At 43.4% G+C, this 24,525-nt stretch overlaps 1 protein-coding gene across 4 annotated transcripts in view; it reads left to right on the top strand.

The window, feature by feature from the left end:
- Positions 1-24,525, top strand: part of RNF13 (ring finger protein 13) — a 292,449-nt gene that overhangs the window by 46,059 nt on the left and 221,865 nt on the right. For all 4 annotated transcript variants that reach the window (XM_069213370.1, XM_069213366.1, XM_069213369.1 and 1 more), the window contains 2 exons: positions 4,041-4,168; positions 23,459-23,539. In XM_069213370.1, coding sequence (XP_069069471.1) covers positions 4,055-4,168; positions 23,459-23,539 — 195 coding nt within the window. In that variant the 5' untranslated portion in view covers positions 4,041-4,054. The remainder of the gene's footprint in view (positions 1-4,040; positions 4,169-23,458; positions 23,540-24,525) is intronic.

The following is a 24,525-nucleotide window of genomic DNA, read 5'->3' as shown; positions in this document are numbered from 1 at the left end:
TTCACACTATTAGGCTTTTGAAACAAACATAAACTGTGGGTGGTCATGGATGCAAAATGCCCACACATACTGCAAACTTGCTTCCCACATCCTTTGGGAAAAAGGTAATTCTTAACTCTTTGATGAAGACTACCTTCAAATACTCACATGACATGTTAAAAAAAGTAAAACGACTACCTACACTTTTCCTCTCAGTTTTTAGTAACAAGCATTTCTCAATAGGGTTGAATCACACAACATTTGGAACACAGGTTGGGAGAATTTTATGTTTGTTTTCAAAAGCCTTATAGTGTAAAAGAGTCAATTATGCAATGTTTGGTTAGAACAGAGTCAAGCAGGACCTTATAACAATCTGGGGCCTTTTGTTTTTTTCCATGTAAAAATACATAATTTCCCCTTGGTTGATAGCATCTTGTTTTGGTTTCATTATAGGTTGATGCTAATTGTTCACCCAGTCCAAGATAAATGAATGAGCTCTCAAGGTGATGGAATTAGTTCTTCTTGAGTTTCAGCATATTATGCTTTAAAAGAGGACTGTGGGAATATACCCGTAAATGCATCATTTGTCTCTTGCTTAAATTAAAAGTTTATAACTATTTTGATTAATTCACCTGTATGCAGATATATGCATTTTGTGTACCTAATATTGGATACTAACACTGTTTTACAGGATTGAGAAAAATAGATTGTGAGCAGCAAACGTTGCAAAAAAAATATCGCTAGGAATACGTGCAACTTCATGGTCTTGTTTTTCGTATGTATGTTCTGTAAGGTTTGGTTTTCCTTGTGCCGAAGTGTCAGTGATTCACCAGTTGTGAATGGGAATAATGAGCACTAGCATTAAGTGCAGCTCTCGAGGTTCTTATTGATTTTATCTAAGGGTCAAGAGAAGTTGATCAAGATAAACAGTTTAAACCTGAGCCTTATTCCAATATGTTAGGCAAACAGTCTAAACAGATTAGATCTATACAATTTAAAGCTTTTTCAGCATCTGGGGACAATAACAGTCACTGTTCAGAAAGGCCTATCTGCATTTGATACATTTGGTTTTATATCATTATTAGATCCTCAAAAGACATTGGGCAGTGGCTGTGAATTTTAAATATTATTTTGAAATTTTAGGTTGTTTGACAACTTTCTAACAATTGCTTGAATGCATTGTGCAAAAGGTATGTAAACCGATCACAGCATGGAGCTTTATATGAAAGTGATAAACGTGTTTAAGTTATGTTTTTTTCATTCAAGATTGTTTATTTAATAAGACATTTAGAGTAGGACCGGGACTGTGATTAACTCCAGAAAGGGTTTTAGACCCTAGAGGGTCACTAGTTTAGTGAGTATGGGATCATGTGCTGTTCAGGGAGGGCATTCAGTGTATCCTTATATTTAAATTGTACTGTCCTCTGGGTATTCCTATGATTTTGGATTTAATTTCCAGCTTGGCTCATATAAAGTTTGTAAGTTAAGTAGTTATTGGTCCTGTCCTTAAAGTTACAGCACAATAATAATTCTTAAGTCATTTTGTAGAGAGTATTTCCAATGGACCCACTGGAGCACATTGTTGTCACTGAGTGCAGGTTCCCCATGATTTCTTAAGGTTGCTTAGAGAGTGAACAGTTTTTCTTCAATTCTCTTGTAGCATATTGGTTTTTCGTTTTTTTTTTTTTTTACTACAATAACAATACAAATATTTTTGTGAGTGAAGCAGAATTCTTCTTTCTATCGCCAGACAGGACGTTGTGCTATGAGCAGTGCAAAAAGAGATTGAAAATCACAATTCAAAATCTTCCTTTTGGTAAACATAACTTATTCATCATGTCATCCAGTGAAGTTGATTTAGTGGTTTTAGTTGGGGGCAGTTACACTACTCGTCCAGATGGTTCATTCCCTCCTCAAACAAAAAACAAAGCATGTGCAGCTCCATGGGGAGGGGTGGAAGCGCAAGGGGTGGGCTGGGCTTCTCAAGCAGGGTAGAAAGTATGAAGGACAGGTTGGGTAAAAGATGGGGGATTTCATCTGATAAAAAAGCAAGAAAAGACCCTCAAACTGTTTCTCTGCCTGCAGAAGGGAGGTGACCTACACGGAGGGAAAGGGGATTAGGGAATTTGAGGGGAACAAGCGGTAACAATGGTGGGGAAAGTAGTTTGCATGGGAGAGCCGGGGTAAAGGAAGTGAAGTGAGGGAAGGGTAATGTGACATAGTGGAGGCATTGTGAGTGCTCTAGTTTTCTCCATCTTAATGGTATTTGCATACGCCTTTGCATCCACTTGATCTGTTAAGTTAGTGGTTTAGGTGGGGGGGCTCTGGAATACAGGAAGCTTGAAAGGCCTGAAGACGTTTTGTGTCTCTATCTGTTGTATACCCCTATATGGCTAAAATTACATAATTAGCACAGTTGGAATACAGATGTAAAGGTCCACCCAGAGAGGTGAATACAGCATTTTAATATTGCTAAAACAGGGGTCTCCAACCTTTCTTGTAATAAGGCCTACTTATGTTCAGTGAAAAGCATCCTGAGCTATTAACATTATTAGCGTTGCAATAGTGACCACATAAGACAAGATTACATTAGTGACCACCTCTGGCAAAATTGTCAGCAGTGATCACTTCTGTGCAGGCAGGCTTGCAAGCAATAATGTAAAAAAGGCTTTATCAGTTTTGAATGCCTCTAAATGAGTAATATGTAACAGCCACAGCTGAAATTCCTCTGGCACCAAGGTAATATTAGTAAGAAGTATCTCCAACGCGACATGATTTATTACTGAAATATCAACTTTAACTTTATTTTGGAAATTATGAATTCTAATATTCGTCTCGAAGACACATTTTTTCAGTTTTAGTATACATATTAATTCAACCAGGTGAAAGCTTCAGTTGAGTAGGGTGGGCTTCACACATGAGAGCAATTTGCAGGTGGCGGGAGAGCTACCAGTACCTCACGAAAAACCTGCTGGAGAAGCCTGGTCTAAAATGTATAAACATATGAAAACATAAATGAAAATTCAAGTAAAAGCACATGCACAAAATAAATGAAATGATAAAGAACACTACACAATAAAACCCGAGCACCTGGTTATGCGCACTACATATGCTACATGATCGCAAAGAAGTTGCAAACATCCACAGTATCATGAAAGCAAAACCCCAGTACTATAACAAGGTAGTTACTGGAACACTAGCCTTTTTTTACATGTTCGCAAGCATTTTCTGATCATAAAGTTAACCGACTGCCATCCTCCTGTCAAAACTGAGAAACTTTTTCAGGAGTTTTAAACTTTATTGATTGTGACCCTAATAAACACCTAAAAAAGTAGACAATAAGCAAGAACAATCGCAAGCAATAATGCAATGTACAAACGAATGTGAAAACCTAAGAGCCATTGCGATTTGTACTTACGGCAATGGGTTGTGGCTCCTAAGAGGTAGATGCAACTCCTGTGTTTAGGGTATTTTACATGATTGATTGTCAAAATTTCTGTTCCTCGCATCTTGGCCATACAGTATGAGAATATGTGGATGGGGAATAAGATGAGAAAAAAAAAATCCTAGAATAAGGCCACATCTCCCTCAGATCTGTAACTGCTGGAGGACTGATACTCGCATTAATCACCAGAATAAAATAATTTAAATTCAAGGTCACATCTTTAATGATGGGAGTCATATAATTGGTTTGCTTGGTGCAAAGGCTTGAACATCACCCCACCATGTTCATTGCCAGTTCCTTCCCTCCCTCAATCAAGACAAGGCCGAAGTATGCTGAGTGATTGTAGCTATCCTGTTTCCATGGAAACATAAACCTGCATACAAATGTGTGATTCATTGTCCTCCACTGAAAGTATGGATAAGGGGATCGCCAAGTGTTAACAGCCCTAGAGAGAGAGCAGTTTTGCACCACTGAGATGAGAAAAAGATTTATAAAATTCTTATGTGTTTACATTTACAGTATGCCTTCAACTCTCCTGCAGATGTTGCACTATATACCGCAGAATATGAAATGATCATTTTTCTCTGACACTTGATTTCTTTTTTTGTGTTGTCAGGTTTTCAATCAAAGATGCTGCTGTTAAAGGTGATTTCAGTGCCATCTACCAACCAATTCAACACAGTCATTACAATCCAACTGCTGGCTTTCTTTTCCCTGCTGCCTGTAAAAGCGGACATTAAAGCAGTAAGTACACAAACTCTACATACATGTACAGTATGCTTGGAGAGTAAAAATAAATCTGACCCAATAACACGTTGTTTAAAGGAACTGTACTAATAAACACACATTCACGCATTTATTATTGCATTATGAAAACCACAACGACAGAAACGACAAAAAGGTCACAACGACAAAAATTGCAGGTCACAACGACTTCACATAGGGAAACAAACAACTCTGCAATAGGAATTGGGCCCTCCCAGTGTGATTTTACCATACAGCACAAATTGAACCCCCAGCATCCTGGTGTTAGTAAAATACCTTCCTTTAAACCAAATATACATGACAAAACGTCATTGCATAAACTGTATGTGCAAATGTGCACACTTTAGTGTGCTATGCATTACCAATGTTGAATGAAGCGTGCCTCCTAACCCACTCAAGATTCATAGCCCTGCACACACTTAAATGATAATAACCAGTTTCTTATGCTCACGTGAATATATACCATATATCACCATAAGATATGTAACAGGTAACTGTGTGAAATATGCAGCCACCAACAATTTCTGGCAGCGTAAAAAACCCTCAGGCTGGTGGTTTGTAAATACGCCCAAACCCTGAGCTGGCAATAAAGGGCCATATTACAGATGTTACTCCAAATATGTTTTTTTAATTGTATACTTGATTTTCTACCCCTAGCAAGAAAATGTTTTTTTTTATTTTATTTTTTATACAAACGGAAAAGAAACAAGCATTTGCAATGCAATGGGCCTCACGTTTGTTCGAGTTAGAGCTATTAGCATTGTAAACTTTTAACTAGACTTTTCTTTCCACGTAAACTGAAAATGAAAAGTAATACAATTTCACATAAGGGAGCCGATTTAAAGCAACACCCCATGAGCGAAGGTGACTAATTAGAACAAAAAGACCGGTCCTGTTTTTACCTTTGCATAGTAAAAAAAAAACAAAAAAAAAACCTTGAACTCGCGAAGGAGCGCTAGGATAAACAATAGAATTAAACTGGTAGTCTTGAAAAGCGCTCGATTACTGCCCAGCTAGATCGCGGTGTCTACGAAATAAAGAGAAAAAGTAGTCTAGAAACCATACGGAAAACATGGAGCCTCGCATGTTTTCAGTAGTTGACCGGTGCTCTCGACGACGGCTAAATACTGGAAAAGGCATGACGTATACATGCCTTTCACTGATGAAATAAAGCGAATTTTAAAAGGCAGGCCCACGAGCCAACAAAAGTGACGGGTGTGACATGGGCGTGGTTAAAAGCCCACAAAGAAATTACAACAGGGGCAGAGTGTTTGCGCTCTCGACCCTAAAAAGTATTGACTAAAACACTTGACTCTGTGCGCGTCTGCGGTAGCATGAGAAGGAAATGTTTCTGAGTTAGAATTCAGAGGTTGTGGCTTTTAGTATGAGCACATTTTGCTTAGAGAAAAATATATTCTAAATGCGAAAGTGAGAGATTTTAAAAGCTTTTTGCTTCAGACTAGCGCGAACAAAGGAGATAGGCTACTACTGAAAATGGAGAGGCGGCTGTAGAACTAAACTCAGCAGCATACGAGAAAACATAATAAATGCAGCCCGGTCATTAAAAGTCACAACAGGAATAAATCCTTCCTAAACAAGCATTGACAAAGCAAATAGGTCTCGCCTATGCAAGAGCTATTGGCTTTGGCAATCTATTTTTGCTGTGTTGTACATTAGTTTGGCTGCTGTTCAGCATGGCTAAAATTTAGTGGCGTGGAGCGGGGGCGTAGAGAGTTGTAGACTTGAGTGGAGGACACTAGAGTTCAGTGGTTCAGTGGCAGAGAGTGTTGTGGAGCGGCGTGGGGTGGAATAGGGTGGGTGGATTGGAGTAGAGAGAGTTGGATTGGAGTATAATGCGGTGGACTGAATGGAGTGGGTGGATTGAAATGGGGTGAGGTGGTTTGGAGTGGGGTGATTAGACTGGGTTGGGTGGATTGGACTAAAGTGATAGGACCAGGGTCGGACGAATGGATTGGGGTGGATTGGATTGGGGTGGATTAGACTGGACTGGAGTTGGGAGGATTGGAGTAGACTTGAGTGGGGTAGATCGGATTTATTGCAGTGGGGTGGATTGGAGTGAGGTGGGCTGGATGGATTGGAGTGGGGTGGATTGAAGTGGGGTGGATTGGATTGGACTAGAGTGGGGTGTATTGGACTAGAGTGGGATGGATTGGACTAGAGTGGGTGGATTGTAGTGAAGTTGGGTGGATTGGAGTGGGGTGAATTGGAGTGAGGGCGGCTGGCTGGATGGATTGGAGTAGGGTGGATTGAACTGGGGTGGGATGGATTGGATTGGACTAGAGTGGATTGGATTGGACTAGAGTGGGGTAGATTGGACTAGAATAGGATGAATTGGACTAGAGTCGGGTGGGTGGATTGGAGTGAAGTGGGGTGGATTGGAGTGGGGCGAATTGGAGTAGGTTGGCTGGCTGGATTGACTGGATTAGAGTGGATTGGATTAACCTAGAGTGGGGTGGGTTGGACTAGAGTCAGGTGGGTGGACTGGAGTGAAGTGGGGTGGATTGGAGTGTGGGTGACTGGATTGAATTGGAGTGGGTGGACTGGAGTGGGGTGGACTGAAGTGGGGTGGTTGGGATTGGGGTGGATTAGATCAGGGATGGGATGGATTTCACTGCAGTGGGTTGAGGTGGACAGGAGTGAGGTGAATTGGACTCGAGTGAGGTGAATTGGACTCGAGTGAGGTGAATTGGACTCGAGTGAGGTGAATTGGACTCGAGTGAGGTGAATTGGACTCGAGTGAGGTGAATTGGACTCGAGTGAGGTGAATTGGACTCGAGTGAGGTGAATTGGACTGGGGTGAGGTGAATTGGACTGGGGTGAGGTGAATTTTATTGAAGTGGGGTGGATTGGAATGGGTTGGCCTGGAGTGGGGTACATTGGACTAGAGTGGTCTGGAGTGTGGTGGAAAGGATTCAGTAGGGACTAGAATGGGATGGGCTGGGCTGGGCTGGACTGGATTTGGTGAGGTGGATTGGATGGAGGTGGACTGGATTGGGGTGGTTTGGAATGGAGTTTTTGAAGTGGGATGGAATGGATTGACTTGATGTTAGTAGGGTGGAATGGACAGGAGTGGGGTGTACAGGACTGGAGTGGGTTAGATTGGATTGGAGTGGGGGTTGGAATGGGGTGGATTGGAATGGAGTTGGGTGGACTGGATTGACTGGGTGTATTGGACTGGTGTGAGGTGGATTGGTGTGGGTTGGATTAAGGTGGTTTGGAGGTCGTTAGTTGGGGTGGATTGCACAGGAGTGGGGTGGATTAAGCTGGACTGTATTGGACTAGTGTGGGTGGATTTGATTTGTCTGTGATGGATTGGTATGGGTTGGATTAAGGTGGTTTGGAGTGGAGTTCGTTGGGTTGGATTGGACAGGAGTAAGGAGGATTAAGGTGGACTGGAGTGGGGTAGACTAAGGTGAATTGGATTGGGGTGGGATGGAGTGGTGTGGATTAGATTGGAGTGGGGTGGACTGAACTGGAGTGATGTGGATTGGATTGCGGTAGAGTGGGGTGGTTTGGAGTAGTGTGGTGAACTGGAGTGGGATGGATTAGATCGGTGTGGAGTGCGGTAGATTGGATTGGTGTGGGGTGGATTGGATTAGAGTAGGTTGGATTAACGTGGTGTGAAGTGGATTGTATTAAAATGAACTGGATTAGAGTGCAGTGGACTAAAGTGAATTGGAGTGGAATGGACTTGGATGAGGTGACCAGAGTGGGGTGGATTTGGATTAGGTTAGATGGCTTGGAGTGGGGTGGATTGGAGTATGGTGTTTTGGACTCTGATGGGTTGGATTGGAGTGGGGTGGGTTAGACTGTAGTCGGTTGGATTGTGGTGGGTTAATAGGATTGGATTGGTGTGGGGTAGATAGGATTGGGGTGGACTGGATTGATGTGGGTGGGTTGTGGTAGATTGGAGTGGGGTGAAATGGGATGGCATGCAGTGAATTGGGATGGATTGGGTTGAGGTGGACTGGATTAGAGCAGGGCGGTCTGAAGTGGGGCATATTGTTTTGGATTGGAGTGGGGCAGGTTATTTTGCATTGGATTGGGGCAGGTTATTTTGCATTGGATTGGGGCAGGTTATTTTGCATTGGGGCAGGTTGTTTTGGATTGGAGTGAGGCAGGTTGTTTTGGATTGGAGTGGGGCAGGTTGTTTTGGATTGGAGTGGGGCAAGTTTGCGTGGGGCAGGTTATTTTGGATTAGATTGGGGAAGATTTTTTAGATTGGAGTGGGACAGATTTGAGTGGGGCAGATTGTTTTGGATTGGAGCAGGGCCGATCGGACCGGGGCAGATTGTTTTGGTTTGTACTGGGACAGATTGTAGTGGGGCATATTTTTTGGATTGTAGTGGGGCAGACTGGAGTGGGGCATATTACTTTGGATTGGAGTGGGGCAGATTGTTTTGGACTGGTGACAAGCATGTTGGAGTGGGATGAATTTGGGTGGATTAGAGTGCGACGGATTGGAGTAGGGCAGATTGTTTTAAATTGGAGAGGGGCAGATTAGATTGGGGTGAAGTGGATTGGAGTGGGCGTATTTAATTGGAGTGGGACGAATTGCAGTGGGGCTGATTGTTTGGATTGCAGTGGGGCTGATTGTTTGGATTGCAGTGGGGCTGATTGTTTGGATTGCAGTGGGGCTGATTGTTTGGATTGCAGTGGGGCTGATTGTTTGGATTGCAGTGGGGCAGATTGTTTTGGAGGGGGTGGGGTAGATTGTTTTGGATGGGGACGGGGCAGATTGTTGTGGATGGCTGTATTGGAGTAGAGCAGATTGTATTGGATTGGAGTGGGGACAGATTGTTTTGGAATGAGGTGGGTTGGGAGGATTGGAGTGTGGTGGTTTGGATTGGAGTGGGGTGGATTGGATTGGAGTGGGTGGGTGGGGTGGATTGGAACCTGGTGGTTTTGAGTGGGATGGGTGGGATGGGTTGTAGTGGGTTAGTGGTTGAACTGGATTGGGTTGTGGTGGATTGGATTGGGGTGGAATGTGTTGGATTGGAGTGGGGTGACTTGGGATGGCGTGAAGGGAAGTGGGATGGGGTGGACTGGATTGAGGTGAGGTGGGCTGGATTGGAGCGGAGTGGTCTGGAGTTGAACAGATTGGATTGGGTTTGAGTGCAACAGGTTGTTTTTTATTTGAGTGGAGCAGATTAATGTGGGGTTGATTGCTTTGGATTGGAGTGGGACAGACTGTTTTGGATTGGTGTGTGGCAGATTGTTTTGGATTCGAGTGGGGAATATTGTTTTAGTTTGCATTGGGGCAGATTGTTTTGGATTGGAGTTGAGTATATTCTTTTGGATTGGAGTGGGACAGATTGATTTGGGACAGATTGTTTTGAATTGGAGTGCAGCAGATTGTTTTGGATTAGTATGGTGCTGATTGCTTTGGACTGGAGTGGGCCAGATTGCTTTGGACTGGAGTGGGCCAGATTGCTTTGGACTGGAGTGGGCCAGATTGCTTTGGACTGGAGTGGGCCAGATTGCTTTGGACTGGAGTGGGCCAGATTGCTTTGGATTGGAGTGGGCCAGATTGCTTTGGATTGGAGTGGGCCAGATTGCTTTGGATTGGAGTGGGCCAGATTGCTTTGGATTGGAGTGGGCCAGATTGCTTTGGATTGGAGTGGGCCAGATTGCTTTGGATTGGAGTGGGCCAGATTGCTTTGGATTGGAGTGGGCCAGATTGCTTTGGATTGGAGTGGGCCAGATTGCTTTGGATTGGAGTGGGCCAGATTGCTTTGGATTGGAGTGGGCCAGATTGCTTTGGATTGGAGTGGGCCAGATTGCTTTGGATTGGAGTGGGCCAGATTGCTTTGGATTGGAGTGGGCCAGATTGCTTTGGATTGGAGTGGGCCAGATTGCTTTTGATTGGAGTGGGCCAGATTGCTTTTGATTGGAGTGGGGCAGATTGCTTTTGATTGGAGTGGGGCAGATTGTTTTTGATTGGAGTGGGGCAGATTGTTTTTGATTGGAGTGGGCCAGATTGTTTTTGATTGGAGTGGGCCAGATTGCTTTGGATTGGAGTGGGCCAGATTGCTTTGGATTGGAGTGGGCCAGATTGCTTTGGATTGGAGTGGGCCAGATTGCTTTGGATTGGAGTGGGCCAGATTGCTTTGGATTGGAGTGGGCCAGATTGCTTTGGATTGGAGTGGGCCAGATTGCTTTGGATTGGAGTGGGCCAGATTGCTTTGGATTGGAGTGGGCCAGATTGCTTTGGATTGGAGTGGGCCAGATTGCTTTGGATTGGAGTGGGCCAGATTGCTTTGGATTGGAGTGGGCCAGATTGCTTTGGATTGGAGTGGGCCAGATTGCTTTGGATTGGAGTGGACAGATTGTTTTTGATTGGAGTGGACAGATTGTTTTTGATTGGAGTGGGGCAGATTGTTTTTGATTGGAGTGGGGCAGATTGTTTTTGATTTGTTGTGGGGCATATTGGTGTGGGGCAGATTGTTTTTGATTGGAGTGGGGCAGATTGTTCTGGTTTGCACTGGGACAGATTGTTGTGGGGCAGATTGTTTTGGATTGTAGTGGGGCAGATTGTTTTTGATTTGAGTGGGGCATTATTGTTTTGGATTGGAGTGTGGCAGGTTGTTTTGGATTGGAGTGTGGCAGGTTGTTTTGGATTGGAGTGGGGCAGGTTGGTTTGGATTGGAGTGGGGCAGATTGTTCTGGTTTGCACTGGGACAGATTGTTGTGGGGCAGATTGTTTTGGATTGTAGTGGGGCAGATTGTTTTTGATTTGAGTGGGGCATTATTGTTTTGGATTGGAGTGTGGCAGGTTGTTTTGGATTGGAGTGGGGCAGGTTGGTTTGGATTGGAGTAGGGCAGATTGTTTTGACTTGCTATGGGGCATATTGGCGTGGGGCAGGTTGTTTTGGATTGGAGTGGGGCAGGTTGGTTTGGATTGGTGTAGGGCAGATTGTTTTAACTTGCTATGGGGCATATTGGCGTGGGGCAGGTTGTTTTGGATTGGAGTGGGGCAGATTGTTATGGATTGGAGTGGGACATATTTGAGTTGGGCAGATTGTTTTGGTTTGCAGAGGGGCAGATTGTTTTGGTTTGCAGAGGGGCAGATTATTTTGGATTGGAGCGGGGCAGAGCGATTTGGATTGGAATGGGCAGATTGTTCTGTATTGAAGTGGGGCAGATTGGACTGGGGCAGATTGTTTTGGTTTGTAATGGGACAGATTGTAGTGGGGCAGATTTTTCGGACTGTAGTGAGGCAGACTGGAGTGTAGGGCATAATATTTTCGAGTGGGGTACACTGATTTGCATTGGAGTGGGGCACGCTGTTTTGGAATGGAGTAGGGCAGATTGTTTTGGATTGGATTGGGGCAGATTGTTTTGGATTGGGGTGGGGCAGATTTCAGTAGATTGGGGAGAAGTGGTTTGGAGTGGGGTGGATTGGAGTGGGACGGATTGGAGTGGGGCAGATTGTTTTGAATTGAAGAGGAGCAGATAGGAGAGGGGTGGATTGGTGTGCGGTGGATTGGAGTCGGGCAGATTGGATTGGAGTCGAACAAATTGCTTGGATTGTAGTTGGGCAGATTGTTTTGGATTGGAGTGAGGCAAGTGGAGTGGAGCAGATTGTTTTGGATTGGTGTGGGGCAGATTGTTTTGGATTGGTGTGGGGCAGATTGTTTTGGATTGGGGCGCGGCAGATTGTTTTGGATTGGGGCGCGGCAGATTGTTTTGGATTGGGGAGCGGCAGATTGTTTTGGACGGGGCTGGCAGATTTCTGTGGATTGCTGTATTGGAGTTGAGCAGATTGTTTTAGAATGGAGTGGGGCAGATTGTTTTGGATTGGGGTGAGTTGGGAGGATTGGAGTGTCGTGGATTGGAGTGGGGCAGATGGAATTGGATTGGAGTGGTGCGGATTGGATTGGAGTGGGGTGGGTTCGACTGGAGTGGGTTGGATTGCATTGGATTGGAGTGGGGTAGATTGCATTGGATTGGAGTGGGGTAGATTGCATTGGATTGGAGTGGGGTAGATTGCATTGGATTGGAGTGGGGTAGATTGCATTGGATTGGAGTGGGGTAGATTGCATTGGATTGGAGTGGGGTAGATTGCATTGGATTGGAGTGGGGTAGATTGCATTGGATTGGAGTGGGGTAGATTGCATTGGATTGGAGTGGGGTAGATTGCATTGGATTGGAGTGGGGTAGATTGCATTGGATTGGAGTGGGGTAGATTGCATTGGATTGGAGTGGGGTAGATTGCATTGGATTGGAGTGGGGTAGATTGCATTGGATTGGAGTGGGGTAGATTGCATTGGATTGGAGTGGGGTAGATTGCATTGGATTGGAGTGGGGTAGATTGCATTGGATCGGAGTGGGGTAGATTGCATTGGATCGGAGTGGGGTAGATTGCATTGGATCGGAGTGGGGTAGATTGCATTGGATCGGAGTGGGGTAGATTGCATTGGATCGGAGTGGGGTAGATTGCATTGGGCTGGGTCAGGGTGGATTGGATTGGTGTGGGGTGGATTGAGGTGGGGGTGAATTGGGATAGCGTGCAGGGAAATGGGATGGAGTGGGGTGGATTGGATTGGAGCAGGATGGTCTGGAGTGGGACAGATTTTTTTGGATTGGAGTTGGACAGGTTGTTTTTGATTGGAGTAGGGCAGATTACTGCGGGGCAGATTGTTTTGGTTTGGCGTGGGACAGATTGTTTTGGATTGGTGTGTGGAAGATTGTTTTTGATTGGAGTGGAAGATATTGTTTTAGTTTGCAATATAGTTGATTGGAGTGGGGCAGATTGTTTTGAATTGGAGTTGATGAGATTATTTTGGATTGGAGTGGGACAGATTGATTTGGGACAATTGTTTTGGATTGAAGTGGGGCAGATTGTTTTGGATTAGAATGGGGCAGAATGTTTTGGATTGTAGAGGGGCAGATTGTTTTTGATTGCAGTGGGGCAGATTTTTTGGATTGTATTAGGGCAGACTGGAGAAGGGGATATTGTTTTAGATTGGAGTGGGGCAGATTTTGTTTTTGGAATGGGTCGGATTGTTTTGGATTTGAGTGGGGCAAACAGTTTTGGATCACAGTGGGGTGGATCGGAGTAGGGCAGATTGTTTTGAGGTGGGTCAGATTGTTTTGGATTAGAGTGGGGCAAACAGTTTTGAATCACAGTGGGGCGGATCGGGGTGGGGTGGATTGGAGTGGGGCAGATTGTTTTGGATTTGGGAGAGGCAGATGGGAGTGAGGCAGATTGTTTTACATTGTAGTAGACCAGAGTGGGGCAGATTATTTTTTATTGGAGTGGGGCAGATTATTTTTTATTGGAGTGGGGCAGATTATTTTTTATTGGAGTGGGGCAGATTGTTTTTTATTGGAGTGGGGCAGATTGTTTTTTATTGGAGTGGGGCAGATTGTTTTTTATTGGAGTGGGGCAGATTGTTTTTTATTGGAGTGGGGCAGATTGTTTTTTATTGGAGTGGGGCAGATTGTTTTTTATTGGAGTGGGGCAGATTGTTTTTGGATTGGGGTGGGACAGGTTCTTGTTGATTGTAGTGTGGCAAATTGATTTGGATTGCTGTATTGGAGTGGAGCAGATTGTTTTGGATTGGAGTTAAGTCATTTGAGAGGATTAGAATGGCACAAATTGGAGTGGATTGTGGTGAGTGGTTTGGATTGTGGTGGGGTAGATTGGATTGGAGTGGGGGGGATTGGGGCGTACTGTTTGAACATGCGTTAGTGTCATTTTGAAAATTATACATAAAAAAGAAACAGTGTTTTTGTGCAATATTTAGAACAAGATAATAGCCATCTTTTGAGAGCAGCGCCTATGAGAAAAGACAAAACATGAGTGCAAAATGAGAAAAGAAGACTTGGCAAAATAAAAAAAAAGTTAACTATAGAAAATTCAAGTTTGCAATTTTATTTCCTGCTGGGTATGTTTTTGCCAGTCACACGCCTTATGATAGCAGGGCACTAGAAGTTAAAAATAAATTCAAAATAGTACCTCAGTCCCGTCGTGAGCAGCAGATGCCACTGATTACGTTGAAACAATCAGTGCTTGGTCCCTGGTTCATCGGCAGGAAATGATGATGGGCCCGCCATGACCAATTATGAGGCTGTAAAGAAGAGTGACACGCAATCCAAAAAATAATAAACAACGGGTGGGCTCCAAGCCCTTTTCTAAATACAACAGTGTCTCGCAAGCGATACAAATGCGCTAGCGCACGCTATCTCATGCTCAACTCTAAAAATCAGAACCAACACTTCTGAGAACATACCTCGACAGACGGACTTAAGCATTTTTTTCTTAAAACCATCTAATCTGTCAAGAAAAGACGGAGAATCTCTTCTGAAACGAAAATAGCCGAAAGGCTGAGAACGCAATGGATAGATTCCCTACCACCAACGTTTTATGAAGCATGCAGGCTGCAGTTCGCTTCCTGGTATGCTTTATACAGAAGCTTTGAACTCAGCCTCTCTTTTAGTAGTCTGTGACCTACATGGTAACAAGCTAAGAGGTCTACAGAGTGTTACAAGCTATAGTCCCATTTCGCACTTGAACATAGAATTACACTTTTTTAAAACCTATTTAGCGTTAAGTGAATCCTGTGGTAGAAGAGCCTTGCTTGGGTTTATGGTTTATATTGTCTTTATTGAAGGAAAAAAGTTGGCCATGTCAGAGTGCTCTTTTTAAAAAAGATTTTTTACTGCAGCGTGGGAAGTGGGAGCAACATCAGGGGAATGGCAGGACACAAAATGGAGGGTGGGATTAGGGGGCAACACAAGTGGGGTGCAGGAGGCAACAAGGAAGGACAGCGATAGGAGGCAACACATAAGGCGAAGGCAACAGGGAGGAGGAAGGAGGCATCAGGGAGGGATTGAGTGTGAGTAATTTGCAACACGGACAAAGAAGGGTGGGACGAAGTAGCTAGGGACAGACTGACAATGGAAAGTGGCATTGAGTGGATGGGGCAAATTGATGGACAGCAGAGGGTCGGCGGATGACAGAGGGGCAAGTTTGTAGACCACTTAAGAGGACTCACTGCTGGAGAGTGCGTAAAGACAAAAAAAGGCATCTAAGCAGTAGAAGGGCACAAGTTATGCGCCCATGCCTCAGGATAGGGACAAACACAAAGAAGAAGGAAGCCTATGCAGCCGACCACCAACAAAACAAACAAAAAGTGACAGAGAAGCCAACCATTGGTAATGGACTGTCTCTAAACCCATTGTTAGAAAACAAAAGGTCTCACAGAGGCCACACATGCGCTGTCTAGACAAAACCTAACAGGTATTTGCAATGCAATGGGTCCAGTGTTTGCTCGAGTTAGAGCTACTAGCGTTGTAAATTCCAAACTGGACTTTACTTGCCACGAAAATTGAAAATGAAAAGTAAAATATTAGTTGACATAAGCGAGCCAATACAAAGAGCCACGGCCATCATGAGCATAAGTGCGAAGGAGAGACAAAAAAGGAAAAAGAAGTTCACTCGCAGTCATACGTATCGACAAACATTCAATTATCCATGTAACAGGGTCGATGGTCAAGGCGGTAACGAAACTGCCCCAAGGAGGGACAAACGTTAAGCATTTACCAACAATAACAAAGGATTTTTGAACGGGAAGCCCATGAATGAGTAATAGTGATGGACGTGTGGTGGGAGTGGTTAAAAGCCCACAGATAGATTACAACACATCAGAACGCTGGCGTGCTCAACCTAAAAATGAGGGTTGGGAGCGAGACAAAAATACATTACATGTCACTCCATTTATCAAATAAGTGAAGACTCTCTGCTTAATTGTAATTGTTGTCACTACAAACTCGGATGAGTCCCTTTGGCCTGGTAACGAGTACTGCTTAGTGTCAGGGCATCTTTCCCCAGCGAAGGTCCACCTGTGTGGGAAGGTGCAGGGAGGGGGCAATAGAACAAGCGATCCTTAGGAACTTCCGTTCAAAACGCCCATTGCATGACTCTTGTGAATTTGAATTGTTCTCTGTGGCTGCTGTTGTGTGGCCAAGAAAAAGGTGTACAACTAACTAACACCAGAATATTGATAATGTAGATGTTATGCATGGCTTTCACAGACCCCCAACTAACCTTGGTCACTGCTGTGACATTGCTATAGTGGTTAATAAAAGGCGTTACCCACTACTGCTACATCATAGAGGAATTCAAGGGTTCTCTGGCGGGGCGCTCGCAGTGCCTGTAAGTGCAGCACCGGCAGAGCATAGAGTACATGTGGAGGGGACGGTAGAGGATGAGGGTGAAAGGCACAGTAGGTGGTGTGGTTATGAGGCAGGAGATCAGGTTGTTTCTTTTTTTGTTTGAGAAAACAAAGGAGTTGTGTACGGCGCAAGAACAATTGCTGTATTATTGCTTAATCCAGTATATATTCAGGGGTTCTAGAAGCATTGATTAGTATAAAGTACATATTTCAGTGCTGGGTTGACAGTAGCCTGCCTGTTGGTTGAGAGAATGGAGTGTGACCATTAGTGAAGCGTAGCTGCATTATGTAATGGCAGCTGGAGACTATGCAAGTGGGATCTGGAGCTCCAGTGGGTGGCAAATAGGCCTAGCTGCCTCTACTCAGATGAGCCTGTGGTGAGATAGTGGGCCGCTCAAGGAGCCAGGAGCCAGAATACATCAGTGCAGTGACGTTAAGAATGTGCATGCATAAACTCGTGCTCATTAATGGTGAAGGCCATGGCTCTGGCCCAGGCAGGAGGAGCCATGTGCCACACCTCAGGTGAGTGGGACGTGTGGGCATTTGTATCATGTCAAGTGTCCCTTGCAAATGAGAAAACACTTGATCACTGAATGTTAACAGAGAGGAAGCCACTGTGCAACCTTCATCTGGGATGTAATTGTTTGTACAATTGCGGCACTTCACTGACTGCAAGTCCCGATTACAGAGCTGCTCGTGCCACCTGCGAAACATGAAGCTGGCGGAGTGCGAGATTTTGCAATTTTGAGTTCTAAGGGGACGGTCAGTTTGGGACCAGTGCCAGCCAGAGCATTAGTAGAGGGTGCTGGGGCTGTTATAAGAGTCTCCGAAAGCACTGGCAATTCCACAAGAGAGGGAACGACCGGTGGTCCAAACAGTGAACAATAGAAAGTCTCACAAGAGCTAAGCAGCCCGGTTATGTCTGCTGCTTGAGAATCATGTAGCTAGTGAGGTACAAAATAAAGGCCAAGCATTCCGTCAGTGTCACTGATAGCTGACGTACCTTAACAAAGTATTGCAGCAAACCCCCTGACCCACACTCTAAGCCACCTAAAAATAATTAAAAGTCTGCCGGTCTGTGCGGGGTGGTACACCAGCCAGCTGCTCATGGCAAACGACAAAAATACCTAAATAGAGAAAAATTGATGCATTTACCAAGGCTCTCGCTACTGCAAAACGAGTCCTGGATGCTCCGGCGGCAAGCACTGCTGAGGTGGCAAAGGTGGAGGCCTCTAGCAAAGTAGCCCTTCAAGACCGGCTCCGAAGGTGAAGATAGGCGAGAGGGGTACCGATGTTGCTGTCCTATGCAAGACCTCCAGTTGATCAGGAGACTGAGGCGAAGGGCCGCAAATTAGAACTTGAGGACACAATGAGAGCCACTCCACCCACAATATTTTGAGGTTTTTAGGCCTACTGGAATGTTCTTAAGGGTTATACCCGATTAGCTCCCTTGAAACGCGGCTTTAAGAGCATCCTTCCTAGCAACATGATTTCTTCATGCTTCTTGATAGCGGTTGCACCACTTCCTTACTCCGATGGCACCATAAGGTACTGTTTCAGACCCCTGATAGCCCAATTCGTAAATTACAGAGACCATATCCTGGTCCTAAGGACAGTTTAAGGCTGAAGTAACATTTGTATCACAAAAGATCTTGCTATTCCTCGACTACACCAGACAGTCCAGAAACAGAGGAAGTCATTTGAGCTAGTGAAACAAAAGCTGACCAGGATAGACTTGAAATACATGCCGGTACACCCAGCCAAAATTAAAGCAATTTTCCAGAATATATTGTGTTTCTCTGAATATCCTGATCAGGCCTGGTCTTGAGTTGAGGAGTGGGAGTGGCTGGAGGTAGGGGATTAATGGTTACTGCAGTCCAGGCCAGACAATCGTGAAATCCAAAGAGGAAGGCATAGGTCTAGCCCATGATCAACGATACCCAAGATGCCGGCAGAGAGATGCCGGAGATGACAAGTGATAGAGACCACACGAATAGTGAAACAGATTTGGACAGCAACACAAAACGATGACATAGACAAGTTAAAGGTATCAAGATTTCCCAGGACTAAGTTCATTTCAGATGCAGCTATTCATGTACATGGACGTGTAGTTCATATATTGAGCTCACCATGTTGCAGGATAAAACTCTAGGGCAGTGGATGCCAACCTGTTGACTCCTGAGGACCCTCCACTGAATCACTGCTGGAAGCCAGGGACCCACAAGTAATTCGTTTGATTTAAATTGCAAACTTTAAAACAGTAATTCACAAAAAATACACAAAAAAGTACACACCAAACAAATACTCTAATTACTAAAGATATCATTATTTTATATAGAAAAATATGCAAAAATCAAAAAAGTTTAAAGGAAAAATTGGCGCTCCATCTCACCAGCTAACTTTTCAATTTCTTTTTATTTTTTATTTTTTAGGAAAGCTGAATCCTCATGTCAGAAACTACATTTCCCAAGGAAATCCTGTTTTTATTTTTTAGGTACATAAAGATCTGAGAAAGCTTTTTCACATTAATATGTGTTGGGAAAAGGAAGTAAAACCATAAGGGCCTCTGATCTCTCCATAGCCTTTCTGTCGCATGTAATTCATTTGTTTCATAGCACCTCCCATACCAGTGTAGGATATCGGAGCAGTTAACGGGGGACCGCAGGGTGCCTGATTCACATTTCATCCACACTGGTAGGCATTTTTTAAGAGTGCTTGGTCTGGAGAAGCGCTGCTTCAGAATTCAGACAATAACACAGAGAATAGCATTGACTAATAATAAGAATGTACTTCTACGCAATCAAACCTTTTTTTTTTTTTTTTTAGCAGCATAAGGAAAATGAAAGACTGGGGAAAAAAACGTAACTTTCTAGCTTGTACCATGGGGTTTGTATGCAGCTCTTTGATGGCAGTTCATAGCTCACTGTGCTAGATTATGATTGTAATTTATGAACTGCACAGTAACAAAAGAATATGTGACAGAATGTTACAAAAGGAGTAACCCACTGCAATGCACATAAAATACTGTTCTTTGCATGATACATGTTCTTTACAGCAGGCATAATAGCCATCTGCGCTACCTTAGATGAGTCAAAACTACCACTGGACAAAACTCCTGCCTCTCTCCAGCAGGCACATTAATCACTACAGTTATATTGACACTTTTATTTTTGCCTGAAAGCTGCTGGATGTGCAAGGAACTTTGCAGTACTTTTAAAACTGCTGCACAAATGAAGTAATAAGTATAAAAACATGCACTTGTTCCTGTCAGACGACCCAGCTGGAAAAGTGCCTTCCTGCCGGCCCAGGGCTGGTGACCCACTGGGAATGTGTCACTGACCCCTGGGAACCACAGGTCCGGAACCGCTGCACTAGGGCACTACTGTATCATGTCTTCTTCCCACGTGTACTCTCACTTCAAGAAATACAACTGCTTGGAACCAAATACAGCTTCCTTGGCTGCTATGTTTAGACCAGAGTTTACCAAGCAGACATCACGTAGGGAACCAGGGAAGTAGCGATACTCCTCCATTAAACCTTCACACTCAGTGTCAATAGTCCGAATGGATGATTTGAGCAAGCTTATGATAACAGAAAGGCTTGAAGGGCTCATGTTGTTCATATACTGTGCAAACGCCCCCCAAGATCTAATGGCACCATCTGATTTGTTTCCAGTTTGATACCGAATTCCCCACTGGAAATGACTGTAATGGGGGTGGCTCTATATGGATCCAGCCCTGAATGTGAGCAGTTTCTCTACCACAAACAGTTCAGCACTCCTGTCGAAGTGGGCAGTCTCAATTGGTCTCTGTGAAAGTGGTATGTAGGAGACATACAGTATACTTACAGCTCAGCCCCTCCCAATTTTCATTCTTGCCACTAGATTGGTTGTTAGACACTGCTACAGTGCTACATGGAACATTAGGCACACATATAGTACCACAAGGACTATCAGATAGCTTCTTAGTGGTGGCTAAAAGATGGAACCTTCATTTACTCCAAGAAGAAACAGAAGAATATCTTAATTTTGAGTGAGTCTCTTTACCAGACACTTTTGGGAGGCCTTAAAGACACTAACAAATGGCAGAGCCATATAGTAGAGGAAAAAGACAGGGAACACGATATAATGATACTGGAAGAACATATTATACCACAAAGCCAGCTAACATCTCATACAACGAAGCTACTGTTGCACAACTCGAATTTATGTGAGTTACACTGAGGCATAAAATTGTGCACTGCACAACAAAAACTGCAAGGATTATATCCTAGGATAAAAATATATGAACGAGGAACTATAGAACCAAGTTACTAAATTGGTTTTCAAATAGGGATACAGAGGCTAGAATGATCCCATCCATACTCAGTAGCAAAAGGAAGTTAATCACAGAACTCTACGACGATTGCAGCATTGTTCGCCAACTACTACAAATATTATCTCAAACTTAGCCTGCTCCCGCTAGAAATTGAGATCTCAAAATATAGGACCTCATAATAAAGTCCTTTACACCTACTGACCAAGCTAAATTGGACCCCTTAACAGCTGAAGAAAGAAGGCAGGCCATTGTGGGAACGTGTTCAGGTAAAATTCCTGGTCCTAATGTATTTCCATTTGAATGTTTTTAAATTTTTAAAAAACAATATGCCTTGCTGCTGACACTGTTAGATATTGTTAGAGGTGTGCGAGGAGGCCCGGCAGTCAAACACCCAATCATTCGACCTGTATGGTGCTGTCATCTGTGTTACAATAAGCAGTGTAGGTTTATCATATCACTCCATTTCCTTAACTATGTTAGAGGCCAAACTCTTAGCAAACATTCTTGCCAGCAGCTTGATAAAACTGATATGAACAAATATATATAACAAATGACCAAATTGACCTCATCCATGGCAGGAGTACATGTTGTTTGACACGCCTTCTGTATGTAGTATTGGACTTAAGCGCATTGGTCCTTGCGGATTTTTAAAAAGCATATTAGATACGGTATTGTCAGCTGTTTATGTATTAAGCCCTCCAAACGATAAACCTTTCCTCTCCTTTCTTAAATATGTGGCAGCTTTATATGGGCGCAGGTCTGAATTAATGGTATATTCTTGCCTCCTTTTCCTATCGAGAGAGGCTCCCAACAGGGTTTTCCCACACCTTCCTCTCGTATTTGTCTTAGTAATGGAGACCTTGGTGGAGTGGAAAAGAAGGGACGCTCCAGTGATGGGCATCCAGTGTTACAGAGGATTTGAACCTGTTAGATGATGAAGATATGTTACTTGTTCAGAAGCCTGAGTGCACATCTTTGAGACTGTTTCAGCAGCATAGGGTGTCAAGGTAAAATGGGGCAAATCAACATATATCCATATAACAGGTACTCAGCTGCATTGTCAGCTGCAATCTCAATCATGAGTGGCAGGAGATCACTTAAAATAATTGAGTTTAAAGGCGGCACTAGTCAAGCAGAGATGCTGGGATTTGAACATTGCCCTGTTACTCCATCATAAGAGGAGAGATTTGGAAGAGTGAAACTCTTCCAATTTCTATTGTAGGGAGAACATCTTTGTTCAAAATTATATTAAATTATATCCTTATTTCAGTTTTAAAAATCTACGCTTATACTGTTCTCTTACTTTCTTCTCCTAGCTGAATTCCTTAATTACTGAATTCCTATGAGCCGGACACTTACCATAGTGTCCTTTGAAAAATATATCCAGTTGCTCTATGATGGGGGACTTAGTGCAGATTACATCTGTCTTTATTGGTGGGATTCTTTGTTGGCGTCTCAGTAAATGAGTGGTTCCTAGGGGACAGATTTGACTTAGCTGTTGACTGGAACTGGATCTCAATAAGAAACCAACGATGCTATTACTGCAACATGGAGTAACACTTCCAAATGCAAACACCCTGTCACCAGGGTACCATTCCTATGCTGGCATAACACCTTAAAACACATTAAAATGGCAAGGCATGCTGATAAATGAATTCCCTTGCTAGCCCAGGTAGTGAACCTACAGGGATTTGGTGCATGGGACATAAGTGTCATATCAAAGCTGGGAGACATATGGTATCCAATCACATTAATGTAATTTGAACTATGATCTGCAGAATTCTTACTACATAAAATACAATTCTTCTGCTTCTTGCAGTTGCGTCACACCATAGAATGACACAAAAGAAACTGGAGGAGGTCCCTGAATTTAATACACTTGAATGCAAAATAGCAATAGAGCAGCTCAGTAGAAATAGAATCTCCAGGCTATTTAGATCCCTAGTAATTATTTCCCCTGATCCATTGGCCAAGATGAGAGAAATAGATGAACCTCAAACTGCTGGAAGAAAGAGGATGAGTGGAGTAAAGCGAGGATGGCGGCAGAAAATTTGAGTATTTCCTCTTAGGTTAGAATCATTCAGTTAAAATCCTTTTTAAAGGGTTTACTATCACCCAGAAAGATTATTGAAGATGGGCAAATCCTAAAATGTAATTGGAGACTCCATGGGTACATTTTATCATACTTTTTGGGATTGTCCTAGGGTCACCAGCCACAAGAAGAAAACACAGACACGCTAGAGAAGATGGTGAATTGACAAATTACATTAGATTCTAAGACAACAACACTAGGCAGAATGGAGGGCTGAGATGGTCCTAGATATGCTTGGACTCTAATTGCAATTGGAGTCTTAATTTCCAACAGAAATTAATGTGGAATTGGATGAACTAGGAAGCCTCCGCACTCGGTGAGTGGATGAAGGGTATGGACTATTGTGCAAAAGCATAAAAGATCGTTAACAAGGTAAGAGAATGTGTTAAAAAACTTTAGAAGATATGTAGGTCCTGGTGGCAATATTCTAAATTGGCTTCACTCATACATATTGTGCATACAATGAATTGATGTGTGGAATGCCTCTGGATGTGTAAACTGTGCCCTAGAATTACAGGTATACAAACAAAATGTATTTGCCTGAATTGTCTGCGAACTCCTGTGTTTTTCTTTTTTAATAAGCAATAAAAAATATAAAATCTGGGTCCGATATACAGACTGCATCGCTTAAACTGATTTGTTTTTATTTATTTTTTAGTACAGTTTAGAAAATGTTACGCAAACATTTGATGACATGCCAGCAAGGTTTGGATACAGCCTTCCAAGTAATGGCTTAAAGGTAAGTCGGATCATTTGAAAAGGTGTAGTGAATGTTTGTTGCCATGTTCGTCCAATTTCAAAATTCAAGCAACTGGTAGTCAGTTTTATTGAGTAAACCAAAAAAGCTATACTGAAGTAACACAGACTACTTGAGACCACTTCCTCGTGTAGGTATTAGGTTTATTGCATCTAAGATGGAATTGATTCTTTTCTACAAATTTACAACTTTTCACACTCCAGCAGAATAAACATTCAAGTTGTTGTGTTGCCCAGTCTGTGTCTCCCGGAAGGCTGTTCCTAGACTTACTCATCCCTAAGTATGTTCCTGGGGGAGTAAATGTGGTATTCCTTAATGTGATACAATAAATTGCACTTTTACTTGGAGAATTGGGTCTTCACTTAGGATAGGATTCTTTCACATATCTGAAGATATTATATTTTTGGTCTAGGACTGCATTTGGTACTCTCCCTAATGTGACAACTGTAATTCAGAAGCATGTTTCAGGATAAAGAACATCCAAGGATTTGATCCATCCCTGCCCATTTGTTATAAGTATCAAATATTTACAGCACTGGAGATTAAGGGTTTCTTGTGTTTTTTGGGTCCCATTCCACACATTGTCGCGTAGGTTCTCACTATGCTAATGAGGCTACTGAATTTGGAAGGCAGGATCAGATGGATTGTAGTATTAGGTATAATTCCACGCCACATGACGCCTGTCTGCCTAATCCAGTCTTTCTGGATAACTAGTAGCGCCACTTTACTCGCCGAGAAGATTATGGAACCGGGCGCATGACATGAAAGGCTCCTTAGGGGAATTGTGGTCAATCAGATCTTACCCCTTTCTCTCAGTTACCAAAGTCTTAGATAGGCAAAGACAGCAGAGGCGGAGTATAGTTCAATAAAGATTAGATAAAAAGGCATGTATTGCAATAACTAGGATGATAAAACACAATAAAAACAATCAGGTGACTAAAAGAGTAACACACAAAAACAGACCTACC

This window comes from Pleurodeles waltl, chromosome 11, assembly GCF_031143425.1.
Source record: "Pleurodeles waltl isolate 20211129_DDA chromosome 11, aPleWal1.hap1.20221129, whole genome shotgun sequence".
Lineage (NCBI taxonomy): Eukaryota > Metazoa > Chordata > Amphibia > Caudata > Salamandridae > Pleurodeles > Pleurodeles waltl.
This window is presented reverse-complemented; position numbering and strand designations above follow the sequence as displayed.